The 25,999-nt window shown below is 45.4% G+C and overlaps 1 protein-coding gene across 2 annotated transcripts in view; it reads right to left on the bottom strand.

Moving 5' to 3' along the window:
* The window catches only part of BRCA1 (BRCA1 DNA repair associated), a 156,934-nt gene that overhangs the window by 40,659 nt on the left and 90,276 nt on the right, over positions 1-25,999 (bottom strand). For both annotated transcript variants that reach the window (XM_056548408.1, XM_056548409.1), the window contains 3 exons: positions 20,580-20,890; positions 6,877-6,964; positions 1,234-1,311 (listed from right to left, as the gene is read on the bottom strand). In XM_056548408.1, coding sequence (XP_056404383.1) covers positions 1,234-1,311; positions 6,877-6,964; positions 20,580-20,890 — 477 coding nt within the window. The remainder of the gene's footprint in view (positions 1-1,233; positions 1,312-6,876; positions 6,965-20,579; positions 20,891-25,999) is intronic.

The raw sequence follows: 25,999 nt of genomic DNA, 5'->3' as shown, positions 1-25,999 counted from the left end.
CACTCCAATAACTCTTCCTATTAACAGTATTGTCTTATGAGGCTTCCTGATAACACCTCAGTGACTCTCCCTGATAACAGCTCCACCCTCAGGTGACTCTTCCAGATAAAAGCACCACCCCAGTGACTCTTCCTGATAACAGCACCACACCAATGATTCTTCCTGATAACAGCACCACACCAATGACTCTTCCTATTAACAGTATTGTCCTTATGAGGCTTCCTGATAACACCTCAGTAACTCTCCCTGATAACTGCTCCACCCCCAGTGACTCTTCCAGATAATAGCACCACCCCAATGACTCTTCCACATAACAGCGCCAGCCCAGTGACTCTTCCAGATAACAGCACCACCTCCAGTAACTCTTCCAGATAACAGCACCACCCCAGGGACTCTTCCAGATAATAGCACCACCCCAGTGACTGTTTCAGGTAATCGCACCACCCCAGGGACTCTCCTTGATAACAGCGCCACCCCAGTGACTCTTACAGATAACAGTACCACCCAATGACTCTTCCTGATAACAGCACCACCCAATGACCCTTCCTAATAACAGTATTGTCCTTATGAGGCTTCCAGATAACGGCACCAATTCAATGACTCTTCCAGATAACAGCACCACCCCCAGAGTGACTCTTCCAGATAACAGCACCACCACCAGTAACTCTTCCAGATAAAAGCACCACCCCGATGACTCTTCCAGTTAACAGCACCACCCCAGTGATTCTCCTTGATAACAGCACCACGCCAATGACTCTTCCACATAACAGCGCCACCCCAGTGACTTTTCAAGATAACAGCAGCACCCCAGTAACTCTTTCAGATAACAGCACCACCTCAGGGACTCTTCCAGATAATAGCACCACCCCAGGGACTCTTACAGGTAATAGCACAACCCCACTGACTCTCCTTGAAAACAGCACCACCCCAGTGACTCTTCCAGGTAACAGCACCACCTCAGTGACACTTCCAGGAAATAGCACCACCCAAGTGACACTCCATGATAACAGCACCACCCCAGTGACTCTGCCATCCTTCCCCAGCAGGCTTGATTGACAGAAAGGATGCACCGCTGGCCTTGTACTCCCTGAGCATGTGCAGTGCTGGGGATTTTAGAGTGAAACAACCAGATAGATTTCCCTTCAACTCCAACTGAGATGACGTCCCACCACCCAGCACAAGTCCTATGACCTTATTTGCGGTCAAGGATACATCACATCACTGCATACTTACATTCATAGCTCACCACCCATTTTCTACCAGCGACTCCCATAAAATATTTCAGAGTCCGTTCACACACGAGCTGTTCATCTGCGAGACCAAAAACAAATAAATAAATAAAATAAATACATTTATATCCAGAAATGTATCGACATCATAACTGGTATGCACCAAATATGTAGATTCAGATCTATAATAATAACAATGTATCAAGTTTTCATGAATATGTTGACGCCGAATCAGGAAACGTATCGACATCAAAACTAATAGGCACCAAATATTTGCCGATTTATTTCCTATTATGAAGACTTGATACATCGCAGATATATCTACGATTATAACAATGTATCAAGTCTTCATGTGTCAGAAATCCCCTTCATTTGAGCAGCCAAAAAAAAAAAAAAACCACGGCTATTCCTGGCAAGCCGTCGCCGCATTGTGCCCACGTGCACCGGGGCGCGTTAGATGAAGCGTCCAAGGACTGTCTTAGTCATTTCGAATTCATATGCGGTAGCAGCAGCGCCGGGAGAAGATGGCACAATCCTGATCTAAGTGGTGTGTCACTCATTACGGTACTATCTGTCCTCCTCAGGCGCGGACGGCGCAGAAACAACAAACAAGCAGAGAAAAGCAGGATGGCATTTCAGTCCGCCCACCGGCAGATAATGGAGCCCAATTAATGGCCCCCGGAGCCAGCCAGGATGGAAAGCCGACTCGGTACAAACGTACTCACCCATAGACTTTCCATTATAAAAATAAGACAGAAAGCGATGTCTATTTTTATATGATTTTTGATTCATTCATTATCTTTATTTTCCTATGACTCAGAGGGATTATACAAACAATAAAATAAAATATTTTTTCTGCGGAGATCTGACCGGTGAATGTCTGTTTCAGAACAAAGGAAACAGGAAAGAGTGTGTTTTTTTAAAACAGTGTGTCTCCAGCTGTTGCAAAACTACAACTCCCAGCATGCCCGGACAGCCTTCGGCTGTCCGTGCATGCTGGGAGTTGTAGTTTTGCAATAGATGGAGACACACTGTTTTGGAGAACTGCAGCAAAAATTAACTCATCCCCTATCCTGTGGATAGGGGATAAGTAGCTGATCCCGGGGGTCCGACTGGCAGATGGCACGCACTCCATTTATTTCTATGGGAGGGTCGATAATGTGTGAACTTGGGTATTTTCGGCGCTCCCATAGAAATAAATGGAGCACGTGCCACCTGAAGCATGTGCTCCTCACTGAGCGCTGGGGTCCATTCAGGAGATTGCTGGGGGTCCAAGTGGTCGGACCCCCGCGATCAGTTAATTTTCAATGGATATCTCCTTTAAAAGGGATTATCCAACATAAGGTGACTTTAGTAATTAAAGGGGTACTCCGGTGGAATTTTAATTTTTAAATCAACTGGTGCCAGAAAGTTAAACAGATTTGTAAATTACTTCTATTAAAAAATCTTAATCCTTCCAGTACTTATTAGCTGATGAATACTACAGAGGAAATTCTTTTCTTTTTGGAACACAGAGCTCTCTGCTGACATCATGACCACAGTGCTCTCTGCTGACATCACCAGCACAGCGCTATCTGCTGACAACTGTCCAGAGTAGGAGAAAATCCCCATAGCAAACATATGCTGCTTTGGACAGGTCCTAAATGGACAGAGATGTCAGCAGAGAGCACTGTGGTCAGACTGGAATGAAATTCATAAAGAAAAGAACTTCCTGTGGAACATACAGCAGCTGATAAGTACTGGATGGATTAAGATTTTTAAATAGAAGTCATTTACAAATCTGTTTAACTTTCTGGCATGAGTTGACTTTAAAAAAAAAAAAAAATTTCCTCCGGAGTATCCGGAGTACCCCTTTCTGTGTTCCAGAAAGAAAATAATTTCCTCTGTAGTATTCAGCAGCTAATAATTACTGGAAGGATTAAGATTTTTTAATAGAAGTAATTTACAAATCTGTTTAACTTTCTGGAGCCAGTTGATAAAAAAAAAAAAAAAAAAAAAAAATATAAGTTTTCCACCAGAGTACCCCTTTAAGTGTCATACAATAATGGACATGCTTACCAATGATCTGTGCTTGTGTTAGTGGTAAATGCCCACCCATGTCCTGTGTCCCCCATAACCTTACTGACTTGTTTTTGGGAACTGGCTACTTACAGTTTTCCATAACCTCCCACAGACTACAATCCCCAGGATCCTTTGATTAAAAGGTGGGAGGAGACTTATTTCCCTCCCACACATCGGTCACCCCACCCACTGCAGCACAGCCACAACCCCTTGATCACATGACTTGCCCGACATCACCCGACACACAAGCTGTGGATCTGTGTGAATGCACGCACACGTGCGCTGGAAAGGTCATCAGGGGCTGGTGTAACACACATACCCAACAGATGAAGCAGCCAAGCCCCCTTTCAGCACCTGACTTGTGATGTAATGTCTCGGGCTGCACAGCAAGCTGGGAAAGGTCCGAGACAGCACTAACTTCGCAGGCTGCAGAAAATGAACTTCCAGGAAAAAGACAAAGAAATTCTATACCAGCCACCGAACACAGGTAAGTGAAGTATATTAGAAACTTTACTAACCCTGCCCCTGTCTTATATTCAAAGAACAAAAAATCCCGTAATACCCTTTTAAGTGATTGAATGGCACGCAAGGGACTCCTCTCCGGCACTTTCAATGGCAGCCAGTGTCAAAACGGATCTATTTATAAAAGGAAAGAACTGCTGACTGCATGGATTCATTTAGTAAGTGCCAACATAGGGGTCTGATGGAGCGACATTTTGGATGTCGAGAGGGGTCAACATGTCTCAACGTTGCTGACTTTAGAACAGAGATGCCTTTTACCGGCTGAGAAGCCGGGAAACCTGCAGGGAAGCAGGACAAAGGAAAGAGGGAAGCTGCTGCCGGGAGGAAGATGGCGCAGAGGAGAAGGGCAATGTCAATGTGGCTGCCCCCAGGGCGTTTGTCCCTGGCGAGTGTGCCACCCTGGTGCCCAGCTAGGTGTGCTGCTGCTTACATGCAAAAGAGGGCAAATCCAAACAGGGGGGAATCCAGGTAGGTCTATTCAGCATAGATGCAACGTGTTTCGCTGCGCATGCGCAGCGAAACGCGTTGCATCTATGCTGAATAAACCGACCTGGATATTTTACCTGCGGCTCTCTTGCAATTTATCGTCCAGGCGCCTATACTAGTCCTGTTCTTCTCGGTCACTCCTTGGTCCATTCGACCTCCAGGAAGGCTGTGGACGCATGCGCAACGAAACGCGCTGCATCTATGCTGAATAAACCGACCTGGATATTTTACCTGCGGCTCTCTTGCAATTTATCGTCCAGGCGCCTATACTAGTCCTGTTCTTCTCGGTCACTCCTTGGTCCATTCGACCTCCAGGAAGGCTGTGGACGCATGCGCAACGAAATGCGTAGCATCTATGCTGAATAAACCTACCTGGCTATTTTACCTGCTGCTCTCTTGCAATTTATCATCCAGGCGCCTATATTAGACCTATTCTTCTTGGTCACTCTTTTGTCCATTCGACCTCCAGGAAGGCTGCGGACGGATGCGCACCGAAACGCGTTGCATCTATGCTGAATAAACCTAAGTGGTTATTTTACCTGCTGCTCTCTTGCAATTTATCATCCAGGCGCCTATACTAGTCCTGTTCTTCTCGGTAACTCCTTGGTCCATTCGACCCCCAGGAAGGCTGCGGACGCATGCGCAGCAAAACGCGTTGCATCTATGCTGACTAAACCTAAGTGGTTATTTTACCTGCTCCTCTCTTGCTATTTATCGTCCAGGCGCCTATACTAGTCCTGTTCTTCTCGGTCACTCCTTGGTCCATTCGACTTCCAGGAAGGCTGCGGACAACTTTGTTTATACCTCCATACGCTAAACATTGTTGTGTTGTCCATTAGGTAAGCGGCTGTGGTTTGTTCCCAACCCCTACCTCATCTAACCGAAAGGTTTTACACATGGAGCGCCTTCTACCCTATTCTTTCGTGAGATATGTGGCATGTAGCGGCAAACAGTCCACACCGGTTGCCAATGTGTACAGACGGTCCTCAGACTAATGGCCCAAACAGTCAGGTCATTTCCCAAATGTATACGTGTTCTTTTTTTTTTTTTATCTCAGACTCAAGAGCGTAACCTAGTACTGGTGTAAAGTGCCAACCATGTATCCTAATTAATAAAAATTAAGGCCCTGTTATCATTGTCCTGGAGCTCAGTTCGGCAGCTTAGTTACACAAGGTGTGAACGGGGCTGGGACGGCGGGTGTTACTGCGGACACAAATGGACCCCAACAGGTCCCATTCACTTTCAATGGGGTACATCGGGGTTCGGTTAGATGTCCGTTATTTTGCAGGTTTTTAGCGGAGAAAAAAAAAAGCCCTGCATGTCAAAGTCATGTGATAAAGGAATCAGCGAATGGAGCGCACAATGCTGGTGTAAACATAGCCTTAGGGTACGTTCACGCGACAGACTACCTGCTGAAATTCTGCAGCGTATCTGCTGCAGAGAATCCGCAGCGGATTTTGCTACCATTTACTTCAATGGGTCAGCAGAAAATCCGCAATGTAGACAGATTTGCAGATTTTCCTTCAGACTCATTGAAGTCAATGGTAGCAAAATCTACTGCTGATTTTTTGCAGCAGATACGCTGTGGAAATTTCGCAGGTAATCTGCCCGTGTGAACGAGCCCTTCATGTTGGAGTTGTACTACCTGTGCAAAATATAAATGGGAAAATAATAAAGAGTCCAGCCCTGTTCTACTGTACTATATTTTGGTCTATTCCCAATAGCATTCTTGGCCAAAGACAGGATTGGACCAGAATAAAAATACTGTACATAACTCTGAAAATAAGTGACACAGCGGACGATCCCTCCCAATGCCTCGCTCCTCCAGTCCAGGGTGTCAGATCATCTGTCGCTAAGCTGAAGACAAGCTGCAAAATACTTCTCCACGGCGGGGATTAGAGGACGCTTTCAGGCTGCGCACAACCGTTTCCCATTAACCTTTCTGTGCGGAAATAATCCCAGCAAATCCCAACAACCTGATATATATGTTTTGGAGGCATCAAATCTATAATTTTTTTCATTAAATGAGTATTCTGGCTTTATACATCTTATCCCCTATCTAAAGGACAGGGGATAAGATGTATGATCACAGGGGTCCCACCAATTGGGACCCCCGTGATCCTTGTGCAGCCCCCTGCATTCTGTGACAGGCGCTGCCTCCGAGAGGGGGACGTGATGTCACAGCCATACCCCAAGTGATGTCACGCCATGCCCCTCCATTCATGTCTATGAGAGGGGGTGTGACGACCCATAGACATGAATGGAGGGGGCGTGGTGTGATGTCACTAGGGGGTGTGGCTGTGACTTCATGTCCCTGTCACGTCCTCTCCCATAGACAAGAATGGAGGGAGCGTGACATCACTAGGGGGCTTGGCCGTGACGTCACATCCCCGTCTTGGAGGCAGTGCCCGGCACAGAATGCCTGGGGTTGCACCGAGATCACAGGGGTCCCCAGTGGCGGGACTCCTGTGATCATACATCTTATCCCCTGTCCTTTGGATAGGGCATAAGATGTATAAAGTTGGAATACCCCTTTAAAAAACAACAAAAAATAAAAACACAAAAACAAAGCACCCACCTGTTTTTATGATGACGTGAGAGGTCGATTCTGTCAATTGGCTGTAAAATATGCTCTTGGTTTTCCTTGCAAACTTCTGAACCAGCATCTAAGAGTGAAGAAAGAAATGAGAAGGACTGTAGAACAGCATGAAAAAAGAGCAGGCGTCAAAACTCTGAAAACACAGAACGTACCCTAATGTAGGGCATATTAGCCATTCGCAATTACAGGTCCGCAAAATCCTGCGATTATTACCTTGATTAAATGGGCACTCTCATTAAAACAAATTTTTGCTATTGCGCTCCTTATTGTAAATAAAAAATCTTTCTAATGTACTTTGTAAAAAAAAAAATAAAAAAATTTAGTTTTCTGTTTTATTTGTGTTTAAAAAAGCTGCCAGTAGGTGTCTCCCTACTTGTCCAGAGCACATTTCCCCCCCATCTCTTGCACAGACTTTGGACTCCTGCTGGCCTGGCAGAAGTCCAAAATCAGTACATGCAGTCTGGAGTGCTGAGGGGTGTGTGCAGCCTTAGCCAATCATAGCTCATCTCACACACTGAACTGCTCTGGGCTGTAGTAGCAGAGTGAGGGAGGAATTTCTCCCCTGTATGGCTTCATATGTCACGCCTGCTGGGGAACGCCCCTTCCCAGTCTGTGAATCTGACTGAGACTGAGCAGAAAATACAGAGCAATATCAAGGTAGAAAACTATCAAATAAAAATAAAAGAGAGGGGTGGTTTATCATGATGGGGGCAGTGAACTTGGAGGATTATAACATTTTACAAGATCATGACAGGTAATCTAAACATCCCAACATGTTTCCCATTTCAATAATGGGTTTCATCAGGGGATAAGAATAAACAAGACAATTCACATAACATGGCTACGAATACTATAAGTCAAACCACCACGTAACAGTAAAGGAGAAATACCACATGTCCACGTATGGACCACTCATTCAGGTGGAGGAAGCTGATAGATATTCTAGTTCAGCAGTACAAAGATGTAAGGGGCTAGAAGATGGATAAGACTCCCTCCTGATGTGGTTATTGCGTCCGCAAGCATCTAGGCATATTCTCCCACCTGATCTGACATCATAACTGCATACTGGCCTGTAGCCTCAGAGACAACAGTAGTACATCTGAAGAGTATCAAGCATGGGTCATGCCTCGGCAACTCCACCATCCATCCAAAATAAAAAATTATTTAAGCCCCTCAAAACCAGCCCAGAATGACTTCATCCACTACCACAAGATGTCATAACTTCTACTGTAAGATGTGGGGCATCTTGGGTGGCAGCATCCACAGGTGTGGTGGTGATGTGTATGAAGGGAGCTGGTTCCTTTGTCCTGGAGTCGGGAGTCTCCCTGCTTCATTTACTAAATAGTAAGCCAGGGATGCTCTATGCATCCCTGACTTACTGTTACTAGATTCCCTGGCATGAGGGCACCAGAGAGAGCTGAACGACCCCTGTGGTTCTATAGGGATCATGCTTCACAATCTGGTGCAAATGCAACGCTGGAGTAAGGTAATACAAGTATGACTTTTTTTTGTTTTGACAAATTCTTCGGATAGTTTTGGACTATGTGGGATTCGGTGAACTGCAGCAATGACTGGCAGATTCAGGTTTTTTTTTTTTTTAAATAAATTTATCAACAAAGGGTTTGAGGTGGTTTTTATTCGAATAAAGTGTGTTCTAGCGTTGTGTGACAGTGACGTGTATACTTACCCTCTGTGTGATCACGTCTTCCATATAACCACTTTGGTCATTTAAGGTCTGATTGTGAATATAGAAATGTGTACATAAGGCTATGTTCACACGGCAGAATTTCTGCCATATCAGAGTTTCCCAACCAGGGTGCCTCCAGCTGTTGCAAAACTACAAATCCCAGCATGCCCGGACAGCCAAAGGCTGTCCGAGCATGCTGGGAATTGTAGTTCTGCAACAGCTGGAGGCACCCTGGTTGGGAAGCACCGCCCTAGATGAAATATTGCAGTATTAACACCACAGTACACCTGACAAAAACACGCCACTCAATCCCCTAATTCAGTGTTTCCCAGTGTGTCTCCAGTTGTTGCAAAACCACAACTCCCAGCATGCTCGAGACAGCACAAGAACAGCTCGAGACACACTGGTAGCAAAGCACTGATGTAATTCAATGAGCTGATGGCTGTCCGGGCATGCTGGGAGTTGTAGTTTTGGAACAGCTCGAGACACACTGGTAGCAAAGCACTGATGTAATTCAATGAGCTGATGGCTGTCCGGGCATGCTGGGAGTTGTAGTTTTGGAACAGCTCGAGACACACTGATAGCAAAGCACTGATGTAATTCAATGAGCTGATGGCTGTCCGGGCATGCTGGGAGTTGTAGTTGTGCAACAGCTGGAGACACAATGTATGCAAAACACGGACTTAAAGATGATATCCTGCGGATAGGGGTTAAGTGTCTGATCGCAAGGGGGTCCAACCGCTGGGACCACCCACGATCTCCTGTACGGGGCCCCGACTCTGCTCCTGTATATATAACATGCCATCTCCATTCATCTCTATGGGAGATGTGCTGTGTCTCCGCCTCTCCCATAGATATGAATGGAGGAGGTGTGTTTCGACCAGCTGAAAAGCGGGGGGGCCCCGTACAGGAGATGCCAGCGGACGGACCCCCCACGATCAGACAATTATCCCCTATCCTTTAGATAGGGGATACATTTTATTTCTCTGAACATACTGGATGGCTGTCCGGGCATGCTGGGAGTTGTAGTTTTGCAATATCTGGAGGCACCCTGGTTGGGACGCACTGCCCTAGATGGAATATTGTAGTGATAACGCCACAGTACACCTCACAAAAACATAGTAACCCTGCGCTTTTTCCCTCCATCCCCTTCTCCTTGTTCTTTCTGTTCCCTCCGTTTTCCACTCACTTTTCTGTCCTTCCATTTCCTTCCTTTTTCCCCCTTTCCCTTTATTCGGATTGTGTTCTTATGATTCTATGTATTTGCTGAACCAGGTCTGTTTCTTTTTATCAGATTGGTCGTGGTGGACGACTATTCTGATTATTATTATTATTGATATACCTTCAATAAACACTTTAAAAAAAAAAAAATTTTTTTATACCACACGCACATTTACCCCGCCTAAAATGCTGCCAAAATGTAATAAAAAAAATAATAAAAAATGAACATTGCTGACATAACTTTTTTTCTTTTACACTGTATTTGTATGCAACATGTAGACGAATGTCAGAATCCTGTAAATGTCTATACTTTAATTCTAGTCTGACATGTAAGAACACAACGCACCCGAAATCTATTTGAAAGAAAAGCAAACATCTACCAGACAGCAAACACAAAAAGGGATAATGCAGAAGGAAGACAAATCATTCCCCGCAGGACAGATTAAAAAAAAAAAAAATAATAATAATAATTTATATATATATATATATATATATATATATATATATATATATTATATATATATATATATATACACACACACACACATACAGTGATCCCTCAACTTACAATGGCGACCATTGTAAGTTGAAACCAGACTCAACATACAATGTACGGACAGTCCAGATCTGCAAAACATGTCAATAGCTGGAAGAATCGACCAATCAGAATGAACATTTCACTGGTAAAACACCTGTATTACTGAAGCGTATGCACTGACTGATGTCTGGTAGCGCCCCCTACAGTACAGGGCGGTATTACATGTTCTGTAGACTTTATCTGTATTACTGAAGCGTATGCACTGACTGATGTCTGGTAGCGCCCCCTACAGTACAGGGAGGTATTACATGTTCTGTACACTTTATCTGTATTACTGAAGCGTATGCACTGACTGATGTCTGGTAGCGCCCCCTACAGTACAGGGAGGTATTACATGTTCTCTACTCTTTACCTGTATTACTGAAGTGTATGCACTGACTGGTGTCTGGTAGCGCCCCCTACAGTACAGGGAGGTATTACATGTTCTGTACTCTTTACCTGTATTACTGAAGTGTATGCACTGACTGATATCTGGTAGCACCCCCTACAGTACAGGGAGGTATTACATGTTCTGTACTCTTTACTTGTACCACGGTTACCTGCTCCTTTGAACACCAGGTGAGGGCGGCTCCATGTTACTTTTTAAGGACACTGTGTACTGTACAGGACCCAGAAGAAGCTCCTGTCCTCTACATAGACCAGTGTTTCCCAAGCAGGGTGCCCCCAGCTGTTGCAAAACTACAACTCCCAGCATGCCCGGACAGCCTTTGGCTGTCCGGGCATGCTGGGAGTTGTAGTTTTGCAACAGCTGGAAGCTCCCTGCTTGGGAAACACTGACATAGACATTGATTTACAGCTCCCAGCAGATCTTTCTTACTGTTATATGTGCGGATTTGCTTTATCTACATTAGTTATCTACTTAATTTTCTTTAATCATCACTTTTTTTTCCTATTTTCGGATGACATTTTGGGCCTTTAGAACCAATTACCAGGCTTCCATAGAGTTCTGGTCTCAACATACAATGGTCATCCTGGAACCGATTAATATTGTAACTTGAGGGACCACTATATTTTATATATATATTTATTAATATATATATACACTGTATTAATATATATATATATATATATATATATATATATATACACACACACACACTGTATTAATATATATATATATATATATATATATATATATATATATACACACACACACCAAAAATATATGCATAAAAATATTACATAAAAAAAAATACATAAAAGCAAATAATAAATAAATCAAATAACGTATTTATTCTACCAGAAACCTGGCCAAAAAAAAAAAAAAGGAATAAATCCCATTTCCCCAGCCAAAGGATTGTGAATGCAATTCTTCTCTGCAGTGCGATTCAAATTCATTTCTCAATAATTTATGAAGCGAGTGGAACGGAGAGGGGGGGGGGGGGATTATGGGATGCGTGTTGATGGTGTGTGCCAAAACTCCGAGCATTGCAGGCTCTCCAGTATGTAAGTGGAGATAATGCCAAAAGGTCGCAGCTAGACACAAAGGCTTCAGCCCACTTAAAAGGAATTGAATAGGGGGAACCTGCTCGCCCGGCGGATGGAGACGCTGCCATGTTATCAATTAGCGGCCGCTTCAAAGCATCAGGAGAGGAGGAAATGCACAGGTACAATTGTACGAATACCTTACGGCAGCATTCTCAAAAGTACTACTGCCTGCTTAAAGGGGTACTCTGGGGGGCAAGCTATTTTTTTTTAAATCAACTGGTGCCAGAAAGTAAAACGGATTTGTAAATTACTTCAAATAAAAAAATCTTAATCCTTCCAGTACTACTTAGCTGCTGTATGCTTCAGAGGAAGTTGTGTAGTTCTTTCCAGTCTGACCACAGTGCTCTCTGCTGACACCTCTGTCCGTGTCAGGAACTGTCCAGAGCAGGAGAAAATCCCCATAAGCAAACCTCTCCTGCTCTGGACAGTTCCTAACATGGACAGAGGTGTCATCAGAGAGCACTGTGGTCAGACTGGAATGAAATTCATAAAGAAAAGAACTTCCTGTGGAACATACAGCAGCTGATAAGTACTGGATGAATTAAGATTTTTTAAATAGAAGTAATTTACAAATCTGTTTAACTTTCTGGCATGAGTTGACTTTAAAAAAAAAAAAAAAAATTTCCACCGGAGTAACCGGAGTACCCCTTTCCAGAGTAAACCGAAAACCGGAAAGTACGGTATTTGGAGATGTACTCCGTGCATTAGGTAGGTTTAAAAGGAGTTCTCCGGAAGAAAGAACATTTTTTCAGATAAACTGGTGCCAGAAAGTTAAACAGATTTGTAAATTACTTCTATATAAACATCTTAATCCTTCCAGTACTTATCAGCTGCTGTATGCTCCACAGGAAGTTGTGTAGTTCTTTCCAGTCACACCACAGTGCTCTCTGCTGACACTTCTGTCAATGCATACAGCAGCTGATAAGTACTGGAAGGATTACGATTTTTATTTTGAAGTCATCTACAAATCTGTATAACTTTCCGCCCCCAGTTTACTTGAAAACAAGTATGCATACAGCTGTGTCCTGTAGGTGGCCAGGGATATACAGACCTTGCCGTTCACAGTAGTTTCTGTGGCACTCTACGCACTACCAGCAAAGAACGTCACAGAAACTAAGTGGAGCAGGGGCTTCTATTAAAATTTGAAAGGAGTCCCCTGCTCCACTTACTAAACAGTAAGCCAGGGATTCTTTATGCATCCCTGGCTTACTGTTACTAGATCCCGGGGCTGGGTGCTCTGTATGGAATATATCCATCGCCACACACACACACACACACACACACACACACACACACACACACAAACACACTATATATCCTGATCGCACACAGACAGAAGCAGCAGACAAATTACAGCAGAGAGGGGTGTGAGCTGCCAGCTGGATCTGATAGGTGATATGGTCATCCTGCAGTTTACAGGAAGTCAGCTGACCCAGGACAAACACCTTCCTGAGTCACATAAACCCATGTAATTTTTCTGGTGGTCTGAGCGCAGGTCACATGACCCAGCTACAGAAACAAAACAGATGGCACTGTAGGAATAGTGGTGCTGAGTGTGCATGATCTAGCCAAAAACAGCACCACTCCTGCCCCCTTTGGTTGTGTGTGGAATTGCAGCTCAGTTCCATTGAAGTGAATGGAGCCAAGTTGTAATACCGGTAACAACCTAAGGACAGGGGGTGACATTGATTTAGGCAGAAATTAGCACAATTAAAGGGGCACTCGGCCCCTAGACATCTTATCCCCTATCCAAAGGAGAAGGGATAAGATGTCTGATCGCGGGGGGTCCCGCCGCTGGGGACCCCCATGATCTCTCCTGCTGCACCCCTGTACATCAGCAGCCTGGAGCTATTTTTGCTCCGTGACCGATGACGGGCGATACAGGGGACGGGGTATCATGACATCATGACCCCACCGTCTCAATGCAAGCCTATGGGTCGGGCGTCATGGCTGCCACGCCCCCTCCCATAGGCTTGCATTGAGGGAGTGGGGCGTGACATCACGAGGGGGGGCGGGGAGTGGAGCGTGACATCACGATACCCCATCCCCTGTATCGGCTGTCATGTACAGGGGTACAGCAGGAGAGATCGTGGGGGTCCCCTACGGCAGGACCCCTGCAATCAGACATCTTATCCCCTATCCAAGATGTCTAGGGGTGGAGTACCCCTTTAAATCTCTGGGATATGCCATCAATTTCCTTAAAAAGCGGCACCTGCTGCAGTCCCTTTGTTCTCAGGACTGGTGTGCTTTAAGAGGTGGAACCCCACCACCACGGACCGAAGCAATGTTTCCTAACCTGGTTGCCTCCAGCTGTTGCAAAACTACAACTCCCAGCATGCCTAGACAGCCAAAAGGAGTTGTAGTTTTGCAAAAGCTGGAGGCACCCTGGTTGGGAAAAAAAACTGTCAGTGTTGCTTGCGGCTCAGATCTTCAGACACCATTGCAAACTTATTTCTAAAAAAAAGAGTCAAGGGGGTGGGGCCAAGCTACTCAAGTGTCACAGCCTGGCATGCCTCCAAACTCTTCCAGCCCCACTTCGACTGATAGACAGGGTTCTGTATGTTGCTCAAGAAGAGGCTGGGATGTGAGGGTGTGCAGGAAGGTGTGCCAGGCTGTGGCACTTGAGAAACTCAGCCCTGCCTCCTTGACACTTGGCGGATTATAGATGTTTGGCAACCACCATCAGGTCTAGGAATGGTGCAGTTTGCTTTTTTTACCCTTACACGGGGCCTCTAGTGGTTGCAAAACTACAATTCCCCACATGCCCGGACAGCCAACGGCTGTCCGGGCATGCTGGGAGTTGTAGTTTTGCAACAGCTGAAGGCACACTGGTTGGGAAAAACTGGCCTAGCCCAGCAATATACTATTACTTTATGAGATAGGAACTCCTATGGTTACTTAAGGTAATTAATTTTTAATCATAGGTAGTAGCATCGATCTATAGACGACGTCTAACAGGATGGCAGTGACGGAGTGCCCCAGTTTAACCAGCATACAGCGCTCATTCCCTCGTTGTTATCCATCATGTTACCGTGCCTGACATGGCGTCAGATATTGTAGAATCGCTGTAATGGTTTTAATTAAGTTCCTGAAGGTTGCGTTGTCATGTTCCATCCAGAATTATACACTCATGGAAGAAAGGTTTGGTGCCAAGCCTAATGACATCCCGCACGACTCTGCCAGCATCATTAGCCGTCGCACTCTGATTAATTGCCTCCATTCTCGCCATTTAGCCGCGTCGCGCTCACGTAGTTAGATCAGGGGGGAATCGGTGTAGACTGGAGCTGGGATTAATCACTGGTAACATAATGGTTAGTGCCTCTGGTCATAAATCTGACAAACTTGAGTGATTTGGAAGCTTGCGCTTAAGTCATAGGTATGACATCCGAGAGACTGCTACATCGTCAAACAAATAGAGTAAAGAAGTACTCCGTTTTTTGTTTTTTTTGGGCACCGCACACACTTATCATGACTAGTCCTACAGTGCCATCTGTTTTATTCCAGCACAGCTGCATTCATGTGTTTTATTACTTTAATTTGGTCATGTGATCACAATGGTTACAACAGGATGTCAGACCGACTTCCTGTGGACCACAGAATGACATCATTACCCATCAGATCCCTCCTGCTAGCTCAGCTCCATTTGCATTCTCTATGGACTCAGGATATATAGTAGTTATATACCTCCCCTCCAGCTCTATCTGTATACTGCTGCTATCTCTATGGACTCAGGATATATAGTAGTTATATACCTACCCCCCAGCTCTATCTGTATACTGCTGCTAACTTTTATGGGATCAGGATATATAGTAGTTATACACCTCCCCTCTAGATCTCTCTGTGTACTGCTGCGGCTATCTCTATAAGATCTGGATATCTAGATATACAACTCTCCTCCAATTCAATCTGTATACAGCTGCTGCTATTCCTATGAAATCAGAATATATAGTAGATATACACCTCCCCCCCCCCCCCCCCAGCTCTCTCTCTATGGGATCAGTATATATAAAAGGTATACACCTCTCCTCCACCTCTCCTACAGGCCTGGATGGCGGCGTGAGCGGACGTGTGTGCTGAGAGCTCCCGCTGACCCCACTGTTTTACCCTGCTTATACTTACCCTGAGCGGCCGGTCTTCTCTCTGTGGGTCCCTCCGGTGCTGCGGATCGCCCGGTGCTGCACTTGGTCTGGTCCCGGCGGCTGTCATGGTGCGGGCAGCTCCCTTCTCCTCCGGCTCCAATTGGCTTGCACTGCAGAGTTCTGGTGAAGTGTCTGCTCGGGTGGTGAGGTTCCCCTCCTGGTCTGGGTAGGTCTGTATGTGTGGGTTGTGGTCTACGCTGAATCTCCTGGGCTGCTGTCTCTTTGGCCCTTCCTCGGTCTGGGCGCCATTGAAGGCCTTCGAGGGCGGGGCTGCATCTCCAGTCCTGGTTGCTGTGAAGACGTCCGCCATGGAGTGCGGCTTCTGCTGTGATCCCTGGCTGCGGCACAGACCCTGGTACAGTGGGGACTTGTGCGGCTGCTGTTCCCTCCTCCGCCCTTCCCTAGGGAGCTGCAACTTGCTGCCTTGTATCACCCTGTGGTGCCCTATTGGAGTCCTGGCCTTACACTTCAGGGACTTTTGCTGGACTGCCTGCTGAGCCTCTACTCCTGCTTGTGAGTACCCTGGTGGGAGACATCTGTACTTGCTGGGACTTGTGGTGCATTGCAAGTTCCTTAGACTTCTCTGCCCTACTGAGGTGCTCTGTGCTTACTGGACTGTGTGGCGCGTGACCTACCACCTGCTCAGAGTGCGGAATACCAGTATAAGTTATTGGCTATCGGCCTGAAAGGTCGCAGATTATCGGTATTGGCCTGAAAAAAAATCGATATCGATCGATCCGTAGTTCCTATGAAGCTCTTATTAACACACTCGACAGGTATCACTCTCACTCTTCCTTTCCTATTCCCCTTCTACTCCCCTTCCTTGTGGGGGAATGTACAGTGGTCCCTCAAGTTACAATATTAATCGGTTCCTTGACGACCATTGTATGTTGAAACCATTGTATGTTGAGACCAGAATTCTATGGAAACCTGGTAATTGGTTTTGAACCCCCCCAAAATGTCATCCAAAAAATAGGTAAAAGTGAGGATTAAAGAAAAATAAGTAGATAACTAATATAGATAAAGCAAATCCTTATATATAAAAGTAATAAAGAGCTGCTGGGAGCTGTAATCACTGTCTATGTCAGTGTTTCCCAACCAGGGTGCCTCCAGCTGTTGCAAAACTACAACTCCCAGCATGCCCGGACAGCCGTTGGCTGTCCGGGCATGCTGGGAGTTGTAGTTTTGCAACAGCTGGAGGCACCCTGTTTGGGAAACAATGGTTTATGTAGAGGACAGGAGCTTCTTCAGGGTCCTATACAGTACACCCAGTGTCCCAAATGGAGCCGCCCTTACTTGGTGTCCAAAGGAGCAGCTAACCCTGGCACAGGTAAGGAGTAGTACAGAACTTGTAGTTCCTCCCTGTAGTGTAGGGGGTGCTACCAGACACCAGTCAGTGCATGCACTTCAGTAATACAGGTAAAGAGTACAGAACATGTAATACTTCCCTGTACTGTAGGGGGCGCTACCAGACAGCCAGTCAGTGCATACACTTCAGTAATACAGGTAAAGAGTACAGAACATGTAATACCTCCCTGTACTGTAGGGGGGCGCTACCAGACAGCCAGTCAGTGCATGCACTTCAGTAATCGAGGCGATTAACCAGTGAATGCCCATTCTGATTGGTCAGTTCCTCCAGTTGTGACACGTTTCACACATCTGGACTGTCTGTACATTGTATGCTGAGTCTGGTTTCAAGTTACAATGGTCCAGAAAAAAACATTGTATGTTGAAACTATTGTATGTTGAGGCCATTGTAAGTTGAGGGATCACTGTACATTTTTCTCACCTACATGGGTTACAGGAGGCCAGCTTTTGGGGTTCTCATGGAGAATTTGTGATCCACTTGTTTGGGGAGGATCAGGTTTTCTTATCCTTCTCAGACATGAAGGAACTTTATTACATCCCTGGAAATGTCTTTTATAGGTATCTTCGGCTTATGAATGCGGTTCAGGCGCAGTGTTTGGCTCCCTGACGTTTACTCCTGTGTTTTCTGATGTGGAGCTTCTCCTGCGCACTACTGATCTTTCCAAACCCCTTACTCAGTCCTATGCTCTCCTCCAGTCGCTGGGACCTAGCCCTTTCTCACAAGCCTTTCATAAATGGGTGGCTGATATCCTGGATTTGTTGAAGGCTTTTATTATTCCCCTGTAGTCAGTAGTAGAGATATGCTGATCCAATCTAGATGTGTTTTGAGGTTGTATTATACCCCTGCTAAGCTTAAGCTCCGTCTGAGCTGTGTTTTCGTTGTTCTTCGGAAGTTGGTACCTTTTTACATGCTGTGTGGGAGTGTCCCGTCATTGCTCTCTTCTGGAGGGAGGTGATGGGGTTTCTGGCTGAAGTCTAAATTATCGGTAAAGGGAACTCTAAATTATCGGTATGGCCGATATTTTCGGCCGATAATCACGATTTTGGGAATTATCGGTATCGGCAATTACCTTGCCGATAAGCCGATAATGCCCCGCCCCCCGACCCACCACACCACGTCGCACCCCCCACCGTAGTGCTGGGTGGTATACCGATATGAACCGGATACAGTTTTTTTTTTCTCCCACGGTATGGATTTTTGCCCATACCGCTATACCGGTCGGGCCCCTCCCCCACCCTCCGAGTCAATAAAAAAAATGAAACTTACCCGTAATGGGGGGTGGTCCGGGCCATCCATCCTTCCTGTAGTGTCCGGCGGCATTCCAAGTGGAGGGTGAACCGGTCCGGGCTGTCCTCCTTCTCCGGGGGTCCTCTTCTCCACTCCGGGCAGGCTCCGGCCTAGTAACGCTGCATAGACGTCACTACGCCGTGACATCAGGTGCGTCGCTGCGCAGCGGCGTCGTCTATGCAGCGTTACTAGGCCGGAGCCTGCCCGGAGTGGAGAAGAGGACCCCTGGAGAAGAAGGACAGCCCGGACCGGTTCACCCTCCACCCGGAATGCCGCCGGACACTACAGGAAGGATGGATGGCCCGGACCACCCTCCCCGGACGGTCCCTGCAGCAACTGGGAAGTTGAGTCAGGGTTCTGGGATGGACAGGGGTCTGTATAATATACTATACCTACAGTAGGCCCTCCAGCTGTTGCAAAACTACAACTCCCAGCATGCCCGGACAGCCAACGGCTGTCCGGGCATGCTGGGAGTAGTAGTTTTGGTACAGTTGGAGGCACCCCTAGGCGCAGTGCGGCGCGGCGAGTGGTGGCGGTGATAGGTCTCAGGACCCCCGGACAGGCAGGGGGAGAGAAGCAGGTGGCGGCGGCCTATGGCACCGCAAGAGCCACTGCAATGCATTGATTTAAAGCGCCCGCTTTAAATCAATGATCTGCAGCGGTGTCGAGGGGGGATAAATAGCCGATAACTTATACCGGAATATCGGTATAAGTTATCAGCTATCGGCCCTAACCTCCACAGATTATCGGTACCGGCCCTAAAAAAACGATATCGGTCGATCCCTATTCCCTTTCTTACTCACCCCTGTGGTATGTCTGCTGGGAGTCATTAATGAGGTGGTCTCTAATTTGCATAGACGTTTACTAATTCACTTCCTGCTATTCTGTGCCCGTAAAGTTGTAGTAATGACCTGGAAGGATACCTCCCCTCCCCCGGCAGAGGGGCAGATAGCTGAGGAAGGCTCCCACGCCGAAACGCGTCCTTGTACTACACTATGGCATAATAAATCGGCAGACAGCTGAGGAAGGCTCCCACGCCGAAACGCGTCCTTGTACTACACTATGGCATAATAAACCGGCAGACAGCTGAGGAAGGCTCCCACGCCGAAACACGTCCTTGTACTACACTATGGCATAATAAACCGGCAGACAGCTGAGGAAGGCTCCCACGCCGAAACGCGTCCTTGTACTACACTATGGCATAATAAATCGGCAGACAGCTGAGGAAGGCTCCCACGCCGAAACGCGTCCTTGTACTACACTATGGCATAATAAACCGGCAGACAGCTGAGGAAGGCTCCCATGCCGAAACGCGTCCTTGTACTACACTATGGCATAATAAATCGGCAGACAGCTGAGGAAGGCTCCCACGCCGAAACGCGTCCTTGTACTACACTATGGCATAATAAATCGGCAGACAGCTGAGGAAGGCTCCCACGCCGAAACGCGTCCTTGTACTACACTATGGCATAATAAGTCTTCCATCTGGTGAGTGCCGGGTATCACCTTTCTTCTATAAGAAGGGAAGCTGTCACATTGTGGTTTTGACTTTTTTTTTTTTTTTTTTTTTAACACACGGGACATGCGAGCAGCCGAGTCCACTCAGACATGGCGGAGCAGCCATGATGTCTGAGTACACTGCCCTGCGATGTCAGCCGCGATGTCAGAGCCCTGTGTGGCTGCTCGTAGCGGCAGATTGCCAGGGTCGGAATGAAGCGTGGGAAACAGGGAGGTGGCAACAGCTGGAGGCACAAAATGTGTCGGGTCACCGGCGTAAAATACGCTGTGGATCCGTTATGTGTGATCTTACCCTAACAGGATATTTTAAATTATTCCCAAATTCCTAACCACTAAGACTCGTAAAGAATCGTACACAATCATGAATGAACTTACCACTTCGCTTTGACTCAGGCCGGACGTCACGAGAGAGAAGTTTCTTTGAGCGGAAACGACAGGACTCTTGAACGAAGGAGCAAATTTACTTCTTAAAGGGGATTCAAAAGTAGGCGACGCACTTCTCTGAGTGTTACCGGGGCGTCTGGTGGGATACTGGGGCGTCCGCACAACCCCCTCCATCTCTGTAGATTGTCTGGCGCTTCCCCTTCTTAACATGCTATGGCCATTCACTTCCTGCGCTTTACTGCCCAGGCTTCGCTTTGGAGATTTGGAATTTTTCAGGTTGGTTGCAGTTGGTGCACAATGATCTGTATAAAAATAAATATATTTATAATTTATTATTACACATATTAAAAAATACACTATTCATAGATGCACCAAATCTTTATTCTGCTAAGCGCCCCTTCTTAAAGGGGTACTCCACTGGAAAACATTTTCTTTTAAATCAATTGGTGCCAGAAAGTTAAACAGATTTGTAAATTACTTCTACTAAAAACTCTTAATCCTTCTAATACTAATTAGCTGCTGTATTATCCACAGGAAGTTCCTGTGGATCATAGCAGCTCATAAGTACTTTTTATAGAAGTAATATACAAATCTGTTTAACTTTGTGGCACCAGTTGATTTAAAAAAAAAAAAAAAAAGTTTTCCAGTGGAGTACCCCTTTATGGGTTATCTGGACAAGGACATTTTATCCCCGATCCAGGATAGAGGATAAGGTGTCTGATCGCGGGGGGGGGGGGGGGGGGGGGCTTGCCACCTCATCAGGAGCATGCCCAGGCGTTGTAGGGAGGTCATACGTCCAGGAGTTGGCGGATGCTTTAGTCCAGGTCTGGGAGGACATCCCTCAGGAGACCATCCTCCACCTCATCAGGACCATGCCCAGGCGTTGTAGGGAGGTCATACGGGCACGTGGAGGACACACACACTACTGAGCCTCATTGGGACTTGTATAAGGACATTACATAAAGTTGGATCAGCCTGTAGTGGGGTTTTCCACTGTGATTTTGAGTGTGACTCCATATCCAGACCTCCAGGGGGTTGATACATTTCATTTCCATTGATAATTTTTGTGATGATTTTGTTGTCAGCGAATTCAACTATATAAAGAGGAAAGGATTTCATACGATTAGTTCATTCAGATCTAGGATGTGTTATCGCAGGGTTCACTTTTTTTTTTTTGAGCAGTGTAATAGTTATACACCTTCCCTCCAGCTCTATCTGTATACTGCTGCTATCTCTATGGGATCAGGATATATAGTAGTTATACACCTTCCCTCCAGCTCTATCTGTATACTGCTGCTATCTCTATGGGATCAGGATATAGTAGTTATACACCTTCCCTCCAGCTCTATCTGTATACTGCTGCTATCTCTATGGGATCAGGATATATAGTAGTTATACACCTTCCCTCCAGCTCTATCTGTATACTGCTGCTATCTCTATGGGATCAGGATATATAGTAGTTATACACCTTCCCTCCAGCTCTATCTGTATACTGCTGCTATCTCTATGGGATCAGGATATAGTAGTTATACACCTTCCCTCCAGCTCTATCTGTATACTGCTGCTATCTCTATGGGATCAGGATATATAGTAGTTATACACCTTCCCTCCAGCTATATCTATATACTGCTGCTATCTCTATGGGATCAGGATATATAGTAGTTATACACCTTCCCTCCAGCTCTATCTGTATACTGCTGCTATCTCTATGGGATCAGGATATATAGTAGTTATACACCTTCCCTCCAGCTCTATCTGTATACTGCTGCTATCTCTATGGGATCAGGATATATAGTAGTTATACACCTTCCCTCCAGCTCTATCTGTATACTGCTGCTATCTCTATGGGATCAGGATATATAGTAGTTATATACTGCCTCTCCAGCTCTATCTGTATACTACTGCTATGTCTATGGGATCAGGATATATCGTAGTTCTACACCTCGCCTCCTAGCTCAACCTGTATACCACTGCTGCTATCTCTGGGGGATCAGTATAAGTAGTAGCTATACACCTCCCCTCCAGCTCTATCTGTATACTATACCTATGGGATCAGGAGATAAAGTAGTTATACACCTCCCCCTGCTATCTCAATGGTATCCAGTTATATAGTAGTTATACCCCTCCCCTCCCAGCTCTATCTGTATATTGCTACTTTTAGAGATGAGCGAACTTACAGTAAATTCGATTCGTCACGGACTTCTCGGCTCGGCAGTTGATGACTTATCCTGCATAAATTAGTTCAGCTTTCAGGTGCTCCCGTGGGCTGGAAAAGGTGGATACATTCCTAGGAAAGAGTCTCCTAGGAATGTATCCACCTTTTCCAGCCCACGGGAGCACCTGAAAGCTGAACTAATTTATGTAGGATAAGTCATCAACTGCCGAGCTGAGAAGTTCGTGACGAATCGAATTTACTGTAAGTTCGCTCATCTCTAGCTACTATCTCTATGGGATCAGTATAATTATATATATACACATATTATATATATATACACACACACACAGTTTTTACACCTCCCGTCTTTTGTTTTTACAATTATTTTACCAAAATCTCAGCATAAATTAATCTATTCTAGCTTAATATTGCTAATCATAGCAAAAATGTACAGCAATTTCCGAAAACTGCAAGAGGGAAACACTGCCAAAATGCACTAAAAATCCAAACTGTGAACACAGTCTAAGGGTACATTCACACGTTCAGGATCCTGAGCAGATTTGATGCGCAGGATTTGTAACTGCCGATTAGAAGCGGTGTCATTTAGTTTACATTGAAATCTGCAGCAGAAAATCCTGTGCATCAAAACTGCGTACGTGTGAACGTACCATAAATATTTAAAATCTTCCTATCACACCTCCACTGTGATTATAGGTAAAATCCCTTTCACCCCATGTTAATATTTTTCTAAAAACACATAAAAACTGCACATGGTGTGAACTGACACCAATCCATCTAAGAGTCTAATTAGGACTGGGCGGTATACCGCTTCATACCAAATACCGAAATTTTTGTTCTGCACGATATGAATTTTTCCCCATACCGCAATACCAGTTTGGCCCCTCCCCCTCGGGAATGAAAGAATATAATATATACTGATATATACCGTGGAACCGCCATAAGTTACAAAAATACCGTGATACACATATTTGGTCATACCGCCCAAGCCCTAAGTCTAACCAGCACCAGCAGCCTAATTAGTTTGCCAGGTGCAGTGATAAGACTCCAACCTCTCCCTCTGCAAAGCCAGCGGATTCATAGAAAATGTAGGCAGCATTAGGAAATCATTTCAGTGATCAATATGTCTAAAAAACCCATGCCTGCGACATCAGCTAAAATGGGTAAACATAAAGAATACACAAGAACCTTTACATTGTTCTCTTATAGCCTATACCACAATATATGAGCAAATAGAAAAATCAGGAGTGCTTCTTTAAAAGGGGTGCTCCAGCATTCGGAACATTTTGTTCAGAACGTTTGGAGACGGAAGCTGTGATTGTGACGTCAACCCACGACCCTCCATTCATGTCTATGAGAGGGGGCGTGTCGGCCGACACGCCCCCTCCCATAGACAGGAATGGAGGGGGCGTGGCGCGACAGCAAAGGGCCGTGGCAGCACGAGGGGCGTGGCCGAGACAGCATGGAACCCGGCGTTTGTTTGTTTGCCCCGCTGCTGGGGCCCCTAGCGATTAGAAATCTTATCCTCTATCCTTTGGCTAGGGTATAAGATGTCTAGAAGCAGAATACCCCTTTAGTAATAAATACACTTTTTGGTCGAACTATATTTGTCGGAGTATCTCTCTCAGCAGTAAAAAGTGCTGCTATAAGTTTTCCTCATACCTCCCTCTGCCCCTTGAGGAGCTCCCCACTAGGCACTTGATAAGGCGGCAATCACACCACGTTTTTGCAGTACAGTTCCCGTATACACTTTCAATTTGAAAACCGTACGGAACCATATTGAAAACCGTACGCATTGACTCTCCATTGATAACCGTATGCCAAAAGATGCATCCGGTTGTGTCCATTTTGCGTTTTGTCAGTTTTTTTCCCGTACCCAAAACCGCAGCCTACCATGGTTTTTGGTCCGGGTTTAAAAACTGTATTGAAACCGTATAGGTTTCATTTTTAACATGGGAGTCAATGGGAACCGTACAGACCTCTATGTGCGTACGATTCCATCCGGTTTTCACCATACGGTTTTTGACTTTGCACAGTATTTTTCTTGGAATTTCAATCGAACAAGTGAAACTTGACTCGTAATGGAGTGAAAAGTTGAAAACGTATACCTTTTTTTCCCCCAAAAAAAACCCTGATGCAACCGGACATCATTTTTCAAACCGTATATGGAATAAAATCTGTACACACGTTTTGATACAGTTAAAGGGTACCTCTCATCAAAAAAACTTTTGATATATTATAGATTAATGTATGCAGAATAACTTCACAATTGCATGTTATTAAAAATCTGCTTCATTCTATTTAATTTTCCACTTTGAAGAAATGACCACTAGGGGTCTCCCTACCAGTCCTGGCAGCAAGCATTTCAACTCATGCTGGAGTCCTAAACACTACGAGCTGCCAGTCTGCTTTGTTCACAAAGGAGAACACTCAGAGCTGCCTGCCTGCTTTGTTCACAGCCTGTTTGGCTGTGAACAAAGCAGGCTGGCAGCTCTGAGTGTTTAGGACTCCAGCATGAGTCAGAAATGCTTGCTGACAGGACTGATCGGGAAAAATACAATAGAAAGAAGCATATTTTTCATTAACACGCTATTGGAAAGTTATTCAACATTCATTAATCTAAAATATATCAAAAGTTTCTTTGATGAGAGGTCCCCTTTAAAGTTTTGAGGAATCAGTTTTTTTTTTAATCAAAAACCTGATACGGAAACTGTATTGCAAAAACGTGGTGTGAACCCAGCCTAAAATGGAGCATTCGTCTAAAGCAGTGGTCTTCAACCTGCGGACCTCCAGATGTTGCAAAACTACAACTCCCAGCATGTCCGGACAGCCAACGGCTGTCCGGGCATGCTGGGAGTTGTAGTTTTGCAACATCTGGAGGTCCGCAGGTTGAAGACCATTGGTCTAAAGGGGAAAGAAAAAAAAAAACTCTGCAGACTTCTTGCAGGGTAAATATATAAGACTAAAATGTAATTACGGCTAAAAGCAGAAATACTTACAGCAAGAATAACGTAAAAATCCTTTAGCTAAGAGCTAGTGCTACCATACAGGCACGATTTACAAAAAGGAAAAATTAAATAAAAAAAATAAGATAAAAATAAATCCATGAAAGCTTAGATGTCTTTTATCCATATAGATACATGCAAGTCACTATATACTCGTAGAGCTCCATTGTGCACACTATTATATGAGCACATGGGGCACTCGTACCATTAGGTACACAATACATCCAAGGTTA

The sequence above is a fragment of the Hyla sarda genome, chromosome 12 (genome assembly GCF_029499605.1).
Source record: "Hyla sarda isolate aHylSar1 chromosome 12, aHylSar1.hap1, whole genome shotgun sequence".
Taxonomy (NCBI): Eukaryota; Metazoa; Chordata; class Amphibia; order Anura; family Hylidae; genus Hyla; species Hyla sarda.
This window is presented reverse-complemented; position numbering and strand designations above follow the sequence as displayed.